Here is a 19,154-nt window from a genome sequence, read left to right as displayed (position 1 = left end):
ATCACGCTGAAGATGTAGACAGAAGTGAAAAGCGAGTGAAATACACCCGCATTTTGCCATAAAGAACGTCAGTCCCATGTAGTAGGGTGCAAGCGTATTGCCATCTAGGAGCATTACCAAACTTCAACGTTAAAAAAAAAAATGTCCAATCTGGGCATCGAACTCAGGACCTCGTCTTCGCGCCGCAAAGGCTATTTTTTTATGATTCAATTGTTGGTGAAATAAGGAGTTTAAACAACCTAAGCGAAATGGGTATTACCCGATGGCTAGAATAGCAGGAAAAGATAACACAAACTTGTTTATTACAGTTTACATTTGCATGAATCAAAGACCGTTATCAATGCAGAAACATTTATATACTTCGATGCAAGTACACAATAGTATCTACAGAGATATATCGCGTATTTTTCACTCAGTTTGGTTTTACTCATTTGAATAGTAACATGTGTTAACACGGTCAACTTGAAAAATATCTATACACTGTCGCATTTTCAAAATCTATATCTAGTATTTTTTTAATTAAGTTAATTAAACTAAGTGATCTGATTAAATCACCACCCTGAACATTCAACGACAAAAATCCTTAGGCCTTGTTCCACCACCTCCATTCAATAGCTTATCAGATGAAATTTAGCCAGTTATTTTCATACTTTATTTAGCAAATAGGTCACTGTACACTGGTCCATATGAACTGTGAAATCGGTATTCAAACACTTACTTTCGTAACTCCTTCAATAAAAGCTCTAGTGGCCAGTTCTCCCGGGCCGTCTACAGTCTTGCCGTCATCGTCTGGTCCCCACGATGCGCTGTAGATGTCCACATGTTGAGGGTTCAGGCTGAGCGAGCGGGCTTCCACCGCGTCTGTGACGTCACCGTCTAACATTCGGACACCTGAAATAGAAATAAATTTTAGAAATCTATAAAAAAGGTACTTACGCTGTTAATAGCTTCACGTGATATTCTACATAAATAAGTTATATAGAATTATACCATATTCGTATACGTTGCTCCTGTTTAGGGTGTTTTAACGCCAACTTTAACAATGTTAAGTTGCATCTTTACAGCATTTTTTAAGCCATAAGATCCTTCCTTTACGTTTATCTCGGAATTAAGACTTTAAAAATATTAATTTAATTCATCGTACACGTTGTTTAATATAAATTGCATAATATTACTAAGACTAATAACCTACCAGATATTAAAACATTTATAACTAACGACGTACACTTATCTTCAACTATAAAAAGACGGGAATAAAACACCGTATTTAACTAAAGTCAGGGCTGTTCCCACCCAGTAAAATAGCGCGGGTACAGCAAGAGTAATCATTTACCCAACGGACGTACTTTGTCGTATATAATGAGCCAGTAAGCTGTTCTAATACGCTCGTTAAATCCATCACCGGCCAGCCCTAACGACCAGCCTTTATTCCCGCAAGAGAAAATACAAAAAATGTTTAAAAAATCCTTTACAAAGGCTCTTAGTTCAAAAACTTATCTAAATAACAAGTTCCCGGAATCTAGAACGAGTTTGTAAAAGGAATTTCTACTCAAAACTATTTTCAGAATATTGTACGAAATACTCTTAATTTGATGAGTTCCGCTTACAATATTGGATCTTCAGCTTATTGAGTGCTATTTATAAATGCCTAAATAAAGTAATAAGATGATTCAAGTATATTGTTTATTTTTGATGATAGAAGATATTCTGTTAATAAAGTTGGTTGATAACAAATTGATACATACTTTGATTGACAAAACCACATCCTACTAATTAAATCAGGCATTAAGGTTAAGCATTGCCATACAACGTGGCAATGCTGCCAGCATTCTGGGAACGTTCCCGATAGACAGCGATGTGGAGGAGTACTACGACGCGTAGCGCGCTTCCTTTCTTTTATATTCTTAATTTTTTTTTTATATATTTGTTTTTTTTTTCGCCAATGTGTATATATAGTTTTAATTTTAATAATTTAATGTAAATATTTAGTTATATAAGTTCTGTACAGTTTCTAAAACCTCTTGTACCTATTAAAACTTTAATAAATAAATGAATCAGGCAAGTTACTCATAACTTTTTCAAATACTTATTTATTGTCAAACAATTGATTTCAAGCTTTACAAGCTATCCTATTCACAAATATAAATATAATCATCTCCTAATTAACAATGATAAAAATAAATACTATCCTTCAAGTTTTTTTGTGTTGAATTAAAACAAGTTTAAACTTCAAGCATTAGTATTCCGATCCTAAAACGACACGTGAACCAATTCTAGGGTCAGGCTAGAGGCTAGGACATTGGCATAAAAAGTATAAATTTTCTCAAAAGACAAACGTTGATCCCACAAAACCACATTTTGTTTTGTTTGTAACATTAATTTGGTCTAATTTAGAGTTCTCTGTACCGTCAGTTTGGATAATTTATCACCGACTGATCCCTAAGGAAGGACGTTCTTTGAAACAGACAGGCGTAATGGCGCAAAGCGATATCATCTCGAAACTTCCGTAATCATAAATTATAATCAAATACAAAATCTTATCATTTTAATACGTCTGTTTCATGCGTGAACGTAAAATATTTTATAAGGTTATAAAGGCGCCGTAAAAAGAGAGGGGCGAAATAGCGTTCCGCGTCAACTTATATGGACGTATGAGAAACGTTATCAGATTTACCATTATTCCTTTTCCTTATAAGCAGTCCCTGTAGGTAAAGGTGAAACTATTGCCATTTATTTTGGTGAACGACAAAGCTAGTTTTCATATTATAAAATGTATAGTAATTACAAATGCAAGGATGTTTGTTGAAGATTCAATTGATATAGATGATTCTTGGCAGTGTTGTAGCTTATGTATCAGGTTAAAACATATGCTGCAGAAGTATAGTTCACGTAGGCGGAGTCGAGGGTAAGAGCTAGTCTTCATTAAGTGTTGAATCTTGAATATTCTTATTTTGTAAAAAATAATGATTGTTGTTAACTACACTTGACCTTTTTAAAGGAGCTTACAATACCCTATATGTGTATGAGTGTCCTCTCGGGAGTTCCATTTAGATCCGCATCTGTAATCCCTTTACTCAATATCCTTTTCGTATTGCTATCTTTCAATAATTATATAACCTTCATTCACCTTTAAAAGTCATCATAGGTATGGCATGTAGTTCTTTTGTATTAACATATTGTATATACAATGCTACCTTATAATGTAACATGTAACAGAGTGCCCATATTAATTCTGCAAACTATTTGTTTCGTTGTCTTGGATCACATATCTCAGTTGCCGTCTAATTCAAAGCCACTATGATGTACCTACATTGTTTTCTTTCATAAGTAATTTGCGAAAGAAAACAGTAGTTTTTAGCGCGTTACCTTAATGCACATAGTGGTTATCAATTTAACCTACACTAGCTGTCAACTGAGAAATGTAGGTGGTAGTTTTCTAAAATTAGGTTCAACCTGACAGTTCTATTAAATAGCAAGCATTTATTTGCAAGTAATCGCAAAATCTAGATTACCCTATAACCGTTATACTGTTAGTACTAGCGGCTATTACAGCAAACAGGCTTAATGCATTGGCCCAGCATTTTGCTATCCGTATCTACATTATCTACTCATTGTAACCATGAATCAAGATAGCTGATAAAACGAAAACCATTATACACTTGTCCTTGATTATTAGCATAAGGCTTGTTTTACACGTACCACAACCACATCACGACGCAGTGACAAAATGTGGTTCTATATGGATAGTGCCGCTGCAGTTTTTTGCAGTTAGTCGCTAATTCCGCGGTTCTGCCTGTAGTTGCGTTGCCGTCGCGTTGTGGTTGCGTTGTGGTCGCGATGTGGTCGCAAAATGGTAGTAAGAAACACGTGGTCCATAACGGCGGCAAAATGTGGTACATGTAAATAGTATTTTATTTCAATAGTAAAATATGCACCCCACCATGTGTCGTCGTTGTGGTATGGTTGTGATTGTCGCGTGGTTATGTGACTTCTTAAGGCCTTAATAGAATAGAATAAGGTCTTAATAGACGCTATAGCCCTTAAGGATAGTAAGCGAACAAGTAATATGCTTATACGCAGAGTCACAAGTCAAACATTGGCAAGTTCACCGAGGGAACCCGACTTGCTAATAACTTCATATCTGCAGGCGTTTTCATATCGCAACACGCCGAGAAAAGTTTGTTTCTTCTTATTTATACAAACATGTAGCTAAAACATTTACAGCGTCGAGTTTTTGAGTTGTTCCCAACTGGTTTTATTTTTTTGGAATGTTTTTGAACAATGACGGTTTTCTTTTTTTGTTTTTGCGGTTTGCATTAATGATTGCCATTTCTGATGAGAAAAATTTCTATGATAACAATCATGAATATTTACTCAAGACTATGTAAAATATTAACTGTCTTTACTTAGGTATCTACACGATATATACGCATAGGTACTTGATACTTCTTTTTACTCCTTTATGTTTAGTGAAATAAATTGGATGAAAGGTTTTTAAATAAGTGCTGTCTGGATTTTTTAAAAAGTAAACGTTTACTCAATTTTCTACTAATGTTAACGTAATGTAACATAAAATATATGCGTAAATAAAATTGTAAAAATCGTGATAGAAACTCTTATAAAACGTTTTTAAAAAAAAACTAACTTTTAAACAAGTAAGTGAATATTCCGTTATTTTTTCTTTTTAGAAACATTTTTTTATAAACACAGCCATATGATACACAACAGAAAAAATGCTACGTAATCCAATTTAACAATTCACTAAACACAACATAAGAGTGACAGATTAATTTTGTGAAAGAAACTCATGCGAGTATGAAACGTGTGAAATTACAAACACGTGTGCCTCTGTATTAATGTTTCAAATAAAATAAATAAGTCCAAACATTATGTTTTTACATAGTAACAATTTCGAAGTACCTATAAACAACATGTTATATATTAGGTCTGTCTCCATGGGATTGTTTTCTTACGGTATATTTCCCTAGCTTTATCCTCATTCAATATATCGACATTTTATACTAATATTTTTACTCCAAAAGTGAAAGTAATTATAATATTATGTGTCCTATTATTTTGACCGTATGGCGCATAGATTTAGATCAAATTTGTGACAGCGATACATTGGCGTATTAAAAAAAAAGCACGAGGTCGTATGTGTACTTGTAAGCATAAGTACGTTTTATCTATACTAATATTATAAAGCTGAAGAGTTTGTTTGATTGTTTGTTTGTTTGAACGCGCTAATCTTAGGAACTACTGGTCCGATTTGAAAAATTCTTTCAGTGTTAGATAGCCCATTTATCGAGGAAGGCTATAGGCTATATAACATCACGTTATGGTCATTAGGAGCGGAGTAGCAACGAAAAATGTTACAGAAACGGGGAAAATGTTGACCCATTTTCTTAGGTGACGCAAGCGAAGTTGCGCGGGTCAGCTAGTATTTCTATAAAGAAAGAAAGCAATTAATTTGTAAGTGCTTCGTTATATTGTTTAAAAACTTATTAAGTTGGCTGTTTAAGCTATGTCATTTATATTAAGTTTTTAAATTAATTTAGTGCATGGATATTGAACCACCCACGCGAGCGTTTCATGTTCAAGCCCACTTCTTTTTAAGTTACTTTTATTAAAATTTAAAGTCACTTGCAAGTACTTGCATCTGACAGTGAAAGATAAAAAGGTGAAGGAACTCTCTTGGATTTTGTTTTGTATTTGAATAAGTATCAAATTTATCAATCCGCACTTGATGAGAGCAGTTGCCTACGACTTGACTTTAATTAAGGAGACCCATACATAGAAGTACGGTTCCAACAGCTTCAGAGCTATGTGAATTTCTGGCCTGTATTAATTGAAAAAAAAATACTGATGCTTTACGTATCTTCTTATCATAAGAGACCACATTTGACTTACGTATATTACATTGAGTGATGATTTTATTAAAGTCATTTCATACTTCATACTATAACGATTTCCATACTAACGTAAACTATAAACTATATCTAGCAAGTAATCGTAATAATATTCATATAATATATACATATATATAACTCAAATTCTCATTGGTCGCTTGGTGTCTTACAGGGTGTAAAAGCTTTGTTTACTTAATAATATAATTGTTATTTTATTTTGCGGTACTTTGTATTAGTTTATTGTGGGTAACGGTGCTGGTTGTAGAACTAGTAATTTATTTTTGTTACATTATTAATAATGTATTGTTCTACAATTGTTTGTTATCCTGAATAAAAAAAAAAAAAACTTAAGTAAATTCTAATTAAAACCGTCCCTGTAGGTAACCCTAAAAAACGGTAAAATCCTGCAAAACTTTAATAAGTATTCAGAATATTAAAACATTATACATTCTACAGGCATTTGAACCTAACCGCGTTATACAGCCTTGTTTATAAAAAGAAATCATAAAAGCTTACGATGCGTCATAAAGAGTTGCACACACAGTAACAATAAACTTGAAATTTTTTCCTTTTTTCTTTGTATTTCTTAAGCAATAAGCGTTCTCTCTATGAGCTCTTTCAAGAGTTACTTTTACTGCCAGTTTGACTGAAATAAGTTACGTTTTATGCCACATTTCAGTAATACAACTGCCTGTATTGACAATGAAATGTTTACGTTTAAGGGAATAAGGGGCTATTTTAGACTTGGAACTTACTTGAAAGAAAGTTTTGTGTAAATATTTTTAGTTCTGCGATGACGTATGTATGAGTTCGTATGTGTAACAATGCGTAGAGGTATAACGGCGTGTTCATTTTATGTACTGCATAACATTCGTACAAATATTCAACAGTTATTTTTCAATAATTAGTGATATTAATTATATTGGCCGTAATTAGGCATCGATTGGTAATAATCTCCACATAATCTTTATTAAAAACAATTTATATATCTATTTATGTAGTGTAAAATAATTTAATTTTCACTCACTAGCAATGAAACAGAGTTTATTAAATAGATTATAGTCCACGTTTTTCGTTTAATACATTTCGTCCATCAAGTCTATTCGCCTGAAATTATGACGTTCTGACAGGCATACTTTATTACATTCTTATTCATAAGATATTATTGTATTAGAGGTCTTATTATTTAGAGTTATTTATTTTCAATCATCCTTTCAGAATTGAGTTTTGTTTTATTAAACGATTCGGTATCGTATTTAATGCGCAAGATAGATTAATAAAATGCTGTTATTAATTATGTGTATTGTTATTTTGAATTACTTAGACGACCTCTTTCATTAATATTGTTGCTCTACTTAACAGGTATAATCTATTAAGTTAGAAACATAATATTTCATTATCTAAGTTAAATATATAGGTAAAGCGTAACATTAATTCATAATTGTTTAATTAATAATGTTTTGGGTAATAATATTTATCATTACTGTACAAATATGATGTGATATGCACGCTAGAGGCGGTAGAGGCCAGACAAGAATCGATGATGAAAGAGATGCGGATGATTGGTGACCCCTTAATATTTTATACAAAATCACTGATTGATATCAGTGATTGTTTGATACATTCTAAAATAATATATTCTTCATAGTCAAAACTTGACTTTTTTTTATATCCACCTTTCGTTAGGTCTACAAAGGTGCTGTAACCAGACAACTTCTCAAATCTGTTCAGTATGATTTCTGCGTTGTGTATGAATAAGCGTGTTTATATTAAAATATTAAATGTAAGTCATGTATGTCTTACCTCCAACACTAGCACCATAAGCTACACCAACAGCACATAGTGAATTATTAGCTGTAGCGGCGACTTCTCCCGCACACCGCGTGCCGTGACGATTTGAGTCGATCATGTCGTACCGCGGCTGAGGGTCCGAGTCGTGAGAGTTCACGTCGTACGATGCCATAGGATCCTGGTGAAAGACAGCAAGTTTAGTTAAGGAATAGAGAGTAGTGTGATTGTAGATTTAACCCAATGATTGTCTGGTATAGAATGTCTTGATATATTAAGTCCAGCCATGTATCGCTAGTGTACATAAAGTTTAAATGTATAAATAATTACTTATGGTTGAATGCCATCAACGCCTTCAGGCTTCATTATGAATGATCTTCTTAACAAGTATGTTCTGAATTAGTTATCGAATATTATTTACAATAAAGGTTCTTGATATAAATACTTAAATAATTCATTTAAAAGTTAAGTCTGGACGGTTAAGTCGCCGGTACTTTAATGCGCTTCGGGGAACATAGAAGTTAATCAATTTCCTTCAGAAGTTCTTAGGTAACATTTCCAATCAAGACTTATAATAACATCGCAGCTAATTTGAAATAACAAAGACGCAAATCAAGATTTTAATTAAATGAACGTGTATAGAAAATAAACACAGTTAATACTGTGTTATGAATTCCGCGCAACACACTAATCTTGTGACGCGGCGTACGAAAACATTTGTGCGCGTCGTGTCATTAAGTACTTTATCCTCTTACGCTTGTCAGTCTTCTTCAGCAGGTTTTATCCTTTAATTATGTACGAAAACAATACGTGATGTGTATGTGGTCGTAATCCTCGGAGACGCGGGAGAGCCCTTACTTCGGCGGCACATAAATCGCCGTGGCGTAGAGCCGCGACCCAATTACCCATTTTTTCCGAACGCCAACAGTGAAATTAAAGCCGCACGGGCGAGATGAATCGTGTAATTTGAAACTCCGCAGCTTTTGTTCAGCGCACAGATGTCACTCTACGCCCTTTTATCGCGAAAGCATGGATCTCTCGCGTATTACTTGTTCCCGTTCTGATTTCATCGGTGTTTTTCAAACACAACCCTCGACACACACACGGGAAAACTGCTGCTGTTATTTCCAAGAAAATTCGAAAGTAATGACAAAGAGAGGCAATACAAAAGTACTGACGTCACAAAACATACGACGAGACAATTTCAGAGAAATTCATTCGATGTTCCAAATGAACAGGCGTAATCTTGTGCGGCACGTGTGAAGTGAACCGATCGACTCGTTTTACGTGAGTGCTGGAGAAAACAAGGAAAGGAAAACTTAGATGAATACTTACGTAATTGGCGATTAAGTCAGGGTGGTCTGTCTCGAGCCCGTCGTCGAGGATAGTTACGACGACGCCTCGCCCTGTGATGCCTTCCCGCCACGCAGGGATCACGTTCATGTCTAAGCCTCCGCCTCGATTCTAAACAAAAACAATAAATCCAATTAGCGTTTTTTTTAATAACTGGTGTAGCAATTGCGTACGTCAATCAACTAATTAATATTCAATACTCTATGTACACAAATATGTAACATCATTTACACAGCGAACGTGACGCACATTGGGTCCGATGACACATTTAATGTAAAAAATATCAGATCTGATTACTAGAAAAAGTCAATCCAATTACTCAACTCAGATTTGCATCGATGAAGGCCTTTTAATTTGAAAAAAATATATTGGTAACACGAATTTGTGAGAGAAAAACGAATATAAAATACCAGCCGCAACATCGACGCGGCCACTGGAAATTTGTATTGACGGATCGTTTTGGCAGATATACTAAATTGCTTTTTATATCACCTACAGCGAAACGAGGGAAAAATAAGCGAACAATGCCACACAAATTCTAAATTGAAAACGAAATAGGTTCACTGATTCGAACATTTCCTAAAACCGTTATTTTGTCGAATAGTTGTTATAAGAGGAAAGTCGTGTTTGTTACGGCTTTGCTAAAATTGAGTTCATCATTTGATATACTCAATGATTTTTAGTACAAGTTTACTGCGAAATAGCAAAGTTTTTATGAATACGTTCTTATTTCGTTGTTCCGAGTTTGGAATTATTCTCATCGAATATTTTAAATGACTAATTAGGTTAATGATGTTAAACAACAAAAGTAATTCTATATAATACAAACACCGAAAATCTATGTACAATAAATACGTTTTACTATTTGATAAAATAGACTTCTATAAAAAAACAAAACATTTCTAAACTCCAAATAGATTGAAATATTTACGTAACATTTTATAATTTTGGGTACAGTCTCGAAAATTCAAACGGGAAAATTACTTACTCAGTTGATTACAATTGTATAATAAAAAGTAACTTCCAAAAAACGTTGCACAACACAATCAAAAATCACTTAGAAACTCTATTAAATATCAAAACAGTAATTAAAAAGTACAATGGAACATTCCGACTCCCATTCTGCCGTCGTAAATCTAAACACAGTAACTTCAAAATATGCGTTTTGAGAAAAACGCGGTTGAAGTTTAATGGTTAATTTTTGCTCTCATGAAGATACTAATTATTGTATATTATTTCATGCAACTTTTAATGTTAGTATATCGTTAAATCTTTGATTCTGTATATATATATCTAGTATATTATTATTGTATAAATAATAAAATGAGATAATGTGTTTTAAGCTAGGGTAATAATATAATATTTTTTTCTTTTTTAAGTTACAACACGGTAACTCAACGGTTACTGTGTTGTAACCAAGTTTTACCTATTACTGTGTTGTAACTTTGTAAAGATATTAACATTAGGGGAATTACGACACAGTAAGTATGTACATACTGTGTTATAACTATGTTTCTTAGAAATACGTATAAAATCAGTAATACAGTAAATGAGATACTGTGATTTATTCAAGTATTTGTTGTTTATCTTTGAACAATATTTTATACGCAATCACAGTAACTGAAGAAGCCGTGTTATAATCAAGCAAAAAAAGAAAAATTAAAATCTATTCACGTTAAAAAAACACAGTTAGTAGTGAGATACTGTTATTTAATTTAAAATAACACAGATACTGTATTTTTTATTAAAAAAAATGTTTTTTTTGTAAAAATACTGTGTTTTTATTTAATGTATTTCGGTAACTATCCATCGTACAAACAAACCGAAAACTTTCTCAAATAGCCCGCGGTCTCCTGATTCCAAAGAACTAAACAAACTATAAACACAGTAACTTAAGTTACGGTAGAACGGGGTTACTTTTGAATGCAGGGGTTACTTTAAAATGTAAAGAAATGGACATGTTTAGGGTCAATTATACTATTTAAAATGCTACAATTTTATTCACAGTGATATTTACTACCGAGAACCGGACAACTGACCTCGTCACTAACTTTTTGTGCGAGCTATTAACTTATTTCTATTATCAAATTAACCCCAAATTTTCCTAAAGTCACCCCGTTCTACGGTACTGTGTTTACATTTACGACGGCAGCATTACAGTCCCGATGTGGAACGAAAAATTCTCGCAACACTAATTTGTTGGTCGCGAAGAATAAAACTGAAATTTTTGGTGCTCCCACCTATTCAATATTTAAGCAGCAACGCTATAAAGTTCACCGAAAGAAAATTAAACTTCCCTTTACGCTGGCCCAGTCGTTAAAGGAAACAAAATGAGTGCTTTCATAAGTTACTTTCGTGCTTCTTGATTTACACAAATATTTGAGCCGAATATAAATTTAATGAGACGGGAAAATTAATTTTGGTAATTTATTAATGAGGTAATCAGGACAAGGTTAGAAGTTGGAAACCGAAAATCAACGTACACTTAAGCATATCAATATTCACATGATTACAGTATGAGAAATTGACAATGTTCAAATAATAACAACAGTACATAAAACAAGGAATCAGAAAAAGAAAGAAATGGAGGTTAAAAATTAAATCCAGACCACATCCAATAATAAAACGCAGCAGCAGAGATCTAATTAACATGAACATCTTCTGTAGTAGTTACAATTATAGAAAAGTAATTTCATTAATTTTATGGTACATTTGCTTGGGAAGTTCATTTGGTATCATGGGGTTGATCCCCTCTTAGATAAATATTTTCACACCCCAGAGACATTTGTTCGTCGTCTCAGTATGTGTATGTAACGGCACCCCTGTATCAGGGATGCCCAGAGGCAGTAATGGCAAATTGATTCTGTTTGGATTCTATTATAGACTTAACTTATTAGGAAATCGAAGCCACAGGGCTTACTCTACCTCTCTAAGAAAGTGCTTTTGAAGGTTCAACGAATTTTAAAATATGCAACCTCAATATGTACAAAAATGGAATATTTAATTTTACCTACCACAGCGAATTTTGCCATTGTTATATTTCGCTAATAATTTAAATAATGCGCTAAGAATCTCTCAACGCAAGAAGACTAATCGCCGTATAAAGTTATGTAACTTTTAATTTAATAAGAAACTAACTAACAGTAGATAATGATACAATACCCTGTCTCTAAAAACGCAATTTTATTCAGTTGATCATTACTAGAACTACAAAGTACGTATCTAGCGTTCAAACAATCCCTAATGAACTTTCGGTCAAAGGAGAATGCGAGTGCATCTATGCCAAGAATGCTTCGAGATAAACGCAAAGTGAATTGTTTGGACAGTGCAGAAGCGTGAAACACAGGCTTTTGTAGGAGTAAAACCAACAGCGAATGGACGATACTTTGATGTTCTGTTGACGAATGTTGCATTAGATCATGTCATTCGCTTTGAAGAAGTTGAGATGAACGGGGAAACTGGTCAAGTAATGTTGGTGAGTGATCGCTTTGTGCTATTTGAAATTACTTTACAATAGTGCGAACACTAAGTTTTGGTACAACAGTTCTGAGTCGTCTAAAATATTGAGCTTTAACAAATATTAAAATCAAAAATAGACAATAAATATCTTATTACTAAACCGCATAACGCAATGTCTACTATAATTTCCATGATTATCGTAAATTACTTTGTTCAAACGTTAAAACCTTTTCTATACAAACCAAAAGTGTATTCCCCAAACACTTCAAACTATCTAACTGCATATAAACAGTAAAGCAGTGAGAGCAAAACAGTTTTAAGTCACTACATTTGTTGACATGGCGACGTCGTACTTGCTCGAAATTAGTTTACATGGCAACAGTGCAGCTTCGTTGTTGCTTGTCTTCGGTATAGAGCCAGCAATATACTGGCACTCAATCTAAGCTCCCTTCATATTGCCTAGAATCCAGGTTATTGTTCCACAGTCCACCTCTATCAAATAATTAATACGGCTCGTATAATCTGTTTACGTGAACCCGGTACAAACGAAAGTTCCCTCTTATAATATTAGTATGGTAATTGGTTTTGGTATCGTAATGTTCCCTTCAGGTGCGGCTGATCTGTTTTTCTTTTAAACGATTAACATAATTAGTGTATTGTTTTCGACAGCCAGTTTCTTTTTCTTATGAGAATTTATTTTTAATCTTTCTGGATTATGTTGTTCGTAATTAAATTATACAGTCTTATAATTGGAGGTACCGTAGTTTAGTTCAAAGGTAGCATTATAAGCCAAAATTGAGGCAAACATTCAATGTTGAATATGCTTTGAAATATCCCTTTGACTCTGTATATTATTTCGGCTAGTTACTGGCCAGAAATGTAAGCAGAGATTAGCTGCCACAGAGAGCGTACAAACTACAGCCAGTACTTGTATATTCTAGTCAATATTTTCATAAAACTTTTACTCCAGTACCGCTTACACAAATAAATAAATCAACAGAAACTCAAAGCGATCGCCAGGATGAAAAGCAAAACCTACTATTGAAGATTAATGGTACATATTTTTTAATTTCTGTTTGATTAAACCCTGTACTGATATAAATCGTTTGAGAGTCGGCATTGCTGTAGTTTTTATATCGGAATACGATGTTTTTCACGCAACATTAATCGAAATAAACCATTTATTTACTCGGTATCCTTCATTGCTTGCTGTTTATGACGTAGAATTTCTAATATAAAGCTGCATTTTCTATTTCTTGGTAATTATATTAATGAAGCATTGGCTATCTGTATGACTATGTTATGAGTTTGAATTTTACTGCTAAAAGACTTGTTGCATTCGTTTTATGCCAAAGAAGCATACCACAGTATAACTAGTGACATTGATTATTTTCTTTATTATGAACCAGAAGTATAATTATCGTTCGATAACATAACCTTACAAAAATGTATAAAAGAACTAGGCATGTCATGTCAGTCCCCTTTTCAACAGTAATCAAGACAATTGTACATACAAGTATAATTAAAAATTATATATAACACGTAAACCATAATATATACGTAGTAGTATAGTAGTCGTCTCTGCCTACCCCTACAGAAAAAAAGGGGAATTTTATGTATGTAAACAATATACCTACTTATTTGATATCGGTGTGGTGAATATGTTTTGATTTCGGACATATCTTATGCGCTCAATAATCCTTTGTTGTCGTAGCATGTAGGTATATTACAGTCATGATCTATGACACCTAAATTAGCTTTCGTAATTAATTGCAGAATACCTGCCTCAATCCTTTGTTATCTATTATAGTAGTGTAATAATGCGTAGTTGAGCGATGTAAATTATTATTGCTAAACGATATCGACCTTGGACAAGATTGTTTAGAATTTGTATCCCTACACCTTGATACTGTAGTCTTTGATCACCGCAAAACTTATGAACTATCCATTCCAATTTAAAAAAATATTATATCGCAGTTTTTCCTAAACGAAACAAAACAATGTAAATAGAGATAGAAAGAGAAGATACCTTCTATAACTATTATTAAGTACTTATTATTTAAAATGTTTGGAACCCAATAGCGACAAACTTCGAAAGTTAAAAAACCTTTCTCAGTATTTTTTAAAGAGTAGTAACCTGTATTAAATTTGAGATCTAAGCAGCAGTTTGGCTGTCAAAGTGAAACAGACAGACTTTATAACATTCATAATAATATAAGTATAAATATATAATACGATTTGTATACTTACTAAATACCACATGTGAGGCCACTTGGGGTCGTTGAGTTGGAACTTGGCGTCGGCAGCTCGTAGCCGTCCCTTCACCCGTGACGGTTGGAGCTCGCGCTTCGAGTTCGCGTCGCGCTTCGCCGCTGACGCGAAGACTGACGTCGTCTCAGCTGATCAAAGAATAACACAAATAAGTAATTGCTTCACTTAAGAAATATAGTAGAATTAAGTTTTATGTCGTCCTTTTGAATAATCGTGGGATGAATTTGGTTTCTTAGTAAAAGTATAAAGGGTGAAATGTAATAAAATAGTGCTGTGTACTTAGCCTTTGTTTTGGTTCTGAGTAAAAGTAAAATTGAGAGACTCTTAGAATGAGACTAACTGTTATAATCGAAGTTTGTATTGTGTAGAAATATGAATGTTTAAATAAAAAATTGTTAAGACAAGTTATCATGCCAATACATACTGCAAAACATATACTCATATTATGTAATTTTCTGCAAAGTGTAAGGCTTAATCAGAATATTTAGTCAACATACACTGATCAATGCCGACCACTCAATCAGTATTTGAGCACCTATGCAATTTCCAATCATACAAGTCTTTGTCGCTCTGTCGAACAACATCAAATAGCTCCAATTCTGAGGTGGTCACGAGAGCCAACCACAGTCATAATTTGAAATACCTACACGCACGACTTATTTAGTCGATAAATTCAAAAGCTTAATTTAAGTCGCCTATTTCATCTCTCTACCAATAAATTATGTCCTTTTGAATTGTTATTGTAACATTTACAAGGCTCAATAGTAATTTGGGTTCGTTGAATCGTGAATGTCAAGTAAGACTATTGCTCTTTAGTTTAGTTTTTGATTAGTTCTAATTTATGTTTCATCGAGTTTTATAAGCAATTTAGAAAAATGGTCTGTCTTTGTCAAATAAGTTCATCTCAATTTGTAGCGCAATTACCAATTTTGGACGAAAAATAGTTATACATATTTTAAATTGTCTCATCCACTAGATCAAAAGATTGACATTGCTTGATACTTGGTGGAAAACTTAATACTAAAAATTACTTCTTTAAACGTGCGTTAGAGGCGCTCATTCGATCATTATGCAATAGTAGTGCTGCGTTGCATCTACGCATCACTAACATTTGTGACGCTTGTCTATGAATCTTGTGTTACTGTGTCACGTCGTTTTTGCGATGCGTTGTCGCAACACAGTGCTGTGACTTCACCCTTCATTCTTCACCCATGCGATTCTAGTAAGTTTTTCACAATCGCGATAATAAATTGAGTTTCTAATATTACCTGTAGAAGAAAGGTCTGGTATAACTTGAAAGTCCCTCTTTCTCCGTGAAAGCGCGCGTTGTTGCTTCGCCCAGCGCACGCGCGTGTCGCCCTCCAGCTTGCCGTGGTGGTCGTGTGCTGGACTTATCGATCGTTTCGCGATCGAGTGATGATGAAAATGGTAGTGGTTGTCGAATATCTGTAGGCAAGGAGGAATTATATATTAGTTTCATGACAAAAATACAAAATTGTTTACAGTTATAAACGAAGATATAGATAAGAAATATAGCGAAATTATTAATGGCTTGACACAACTTAGGTAGTCCTTCTCGTGAATTAAGGGAATATTTATTAAAGGGCTAATATGTAAGTATTAAGTAAGTTATCAGAGTAAGTTATCTTTAACTTTTAAACGTTACACGTAGTTACTGCTCTTACGGTAAAACTCTTGAAAATCTTCACCGTGCAACGAGACTGTGCAATTTTACTTAAATTTTGGCTCTTAATTTTAATAATAACGCAATTTCAATTCATAATGCAAGACTAAATTGATGGTAGAACAAGTACGTGACCGCGTTTAAATTAACTTTGTTTATCATACTCATCAGTACAGCGCGCTGTGAAATTTACTTCACAAATGTTATTTTACTTAAACAAAATAAAAACTGAAGTATTATACAGTTGAGACTTTAGATAGTCTTAATTAAATTATAATGTCCCACTGCTGGGCATGAGTCTCCTACCGTAATGTGGGAGGGGTTAGGCCTTTATTCCACTACACTGTTCAATTGCAGGTTGGTAGAATAATTTAGATAAATTGAAATAACTGTGTCATTTATTAAGAGTAGCGCAGTTTTGTAATTACATTTGCCGTAGCAAAACCACTATAATACTATTCAGTATTGTTTAAAATGAAATGTCAGTAGAACAATGATTATTCGACTAAATAGTAAAAAATATAATAATATTTTTTACATTTAGTCTAGGTATTATTTTCGAGATTCGCAGAATTTCATTATCTCCTTTACAGAGCAGAAACCCTATCTATGAATCATTCGAGATAAATTAATTTTCAGTATAATAATGGAATTTTTAATAGCAATATCATGTTATAAACGCTAGTAATACTAAAGTAAAGTACGAATATTAAATTACTCGATATTGGTATTTGTAACTAAATTATTGAAGTGAACGGTATCAATAACCACTGATATTGATGAGACTTGATATTGACTATGCATAATTAAAAGGAGTTTACATAAACATCACGCTAATGAGACATCTCCCTTTAATAAACTCATTTATAGGTGATATTAGGGGAAAAAAATAAAATTTCTGCAACACAAAATTCAATTGTATGAAGAATGCCTGAGGTATAACAATGTGCTCTTAGTCTAAGTTGTAAAATGAGCTTATGAAATAAATTATAATTTAAATTTCCAAACGGAATATGGAATTACGTAGCTGAATCATATCAGGATAAAAACTTAACTCACTTTGAAAGCTCTCTTTATAATCTACAATTTATTCCACTGCCAAAATTAATGCAATTCACTCCGCAGTTTCAAAAGGCAACAATGAAATTTCAAATTAACTTTCAAACCACTAACTAAAAGAACTGCACTATTAATTTTAAAATTGCTCGCCCTCTTCAATACAATTTATAACGTTTCCCATATTTCAGTTTTTCGCCTTGGCATATAAAATTTATGAAAAGACTGTGAGCGTCTCTGGGGTATGAGTGGCCTGTTATACGAAAAAAGAAACTCCAGTCCGGCGAACTATTTGTCTAGTTTTAAACTTCTCGTAATTTCCAGTTTCCACAGCTTTAGATAAAACGATGTTTACTTTGCTGAACTTTTAAATACATTTCATAACTTACACTCACTACAGAAAATGTGAAAACGACATATTTTTTGGATAGCTGTCGCTTCGCAGGATGAGCACTGAAATTTTCATATTACACTTATCTCCGCATTGCGGTGTCGCACTGATATTATGTTATTTGAATTTTATTACATAATTTCGAATGACGAGCCACGATATTTTATGTGAAATTACTTGTAAGTATTACATAAACGTTTTATCGCGTCATACTCATTTTCTTCCAGAGTAAATGGAGCTAAAAAATATTGGAGCACCTATATTCAATGGGAAGGTAAACAAACGAAAATTCTTTCTGACCGGGAACATTCAGCTTTATTTGATTATTCAATTAATTTTAAAGTTTATTTTCCTCTCGCGGTGCGCTGGCTTTTTTCCATCCACTTCCCGCGGGACAGATACGCAGCTACTCTGAGAGGCCATAAATATTTTTGGCTCCCGCGAATGGGTTTCAGCATAGAACCTTTTTCGCGGAAAATAAAATATTAGGGGACAGATAAAAGTTTGACTAAATTTAAAATGTTGACTCAAATTTTATATATATTTTACGTTATGCAGCTCGAAGCATGTTTTTGGCAGAGAATTTTATTACGATTTATTACAATGACATTTTTTTTTGTTAGTTAAAAACAAATAAAAAAAATCTTTTTCATAAACTACGAGAGTTATTTACATTCTAAATATTTCATAAATCAAAAAGAAAAGCTACAAAGAATCCTTCAGTAACATTCATTTTAATTTAGATCAAAAGTTTGACTGGAAACTTAAAAACAAACACATAGGTAACAGCTCCGCGGAGAGTGATGTTCTAAATATATTTATACATTTCTATAAACCTGTCTGCGAACTAAAGAATACTCGCTTCACAAACTGCATTCATTTCGAAGTTTTTTTTTTGTAAACTCAAAGCGATTCATTTTAAAACAGTCTTTAGGTGGACGAGACGGTGTGTACAGTGTAGGGGATCCTTGTAACAGTCGCCCGGGGCTCGCTGGCCTCCCCTATTTATGAACTCGCGTGGAAAAAGGGATTTCATGCCGCCAAGCCGATACAATATGCAACGAGTCGAGTTCTTGTCTTACTGGAAAATTTGGGAGCCGACCGGCCTTTTAACAAAGGATTTTACTGCCGGAGCCGCTCCCATAGTCGTAGAGCAAATTAACCCAATTGTGTTCAAACGCTAGGCGACCCAAACTACTTAAATATGTAAACCTGACTTGCACTTTACTACTTGAATTTATTT

At 33.5% G+C, this 19,154-nt stretch overlaps 1 protein-coding gene across 4 annotated transcripts in view; it reads right to left on the bottom strand.

Moving 5' to 3' along the window:
* The window catches only part of Fur1 (Furin-like protease 1), a 183,161-nt gene that overhangs the window by 26,551 nt on the left and 137,456 nt on the right, over window positions 1-19,154 (bottom strand). For all 4 annotated transcript variants that reach the window (XM_076123531.1, XM_076123529.1, XM_076123532.1 and 1 more), the window contains exons 3-7: window positions 16,049-16,226; window positions 14,760-14,908; window positions 9,033-9,161; window positions 7,713-7,878; window positions 719-891 (exon numbers count right to left, since the gene is read on the bottom strand). In XM_076123531.1, coding sequence (XP_075979646.1) covers window positions 719-891; window positions 7,713-7,878; window positions 9,033-9,161; window positions 14,760-14,908; window positions 16,049-16,226 — 795 coding nt within the window. The remainder of the gene's footprint in view (window positions 1-718; window positions 892-7,712; window positions 7,879-9,032; window positions 9,162-14,759; window positions 14,909-16,048; window positions 16,227-19,154) is intronic.

The sequence above is a fragment of the Anticarsia gemmatalis genome, chromosome 15, assembly GCF_050436995.1.
Source record: "Anticarsia gemmatalis isolate Benzon Research Colony breed Stoneville strain chromosome 15, ilAntGemm2 primary, whole genome shotgun sequence".
Taxonomy (NCBI): domain Eukaryota; kingdom Metazoa; phylum Arthropoda; class Insecta; order Lepidoptera; family Erebidae; genus Anticarsia; species Anticarsia gemmatalis.
This window is presented reverse-complemented; position numbering and strand designations above follow the sequence as displayed.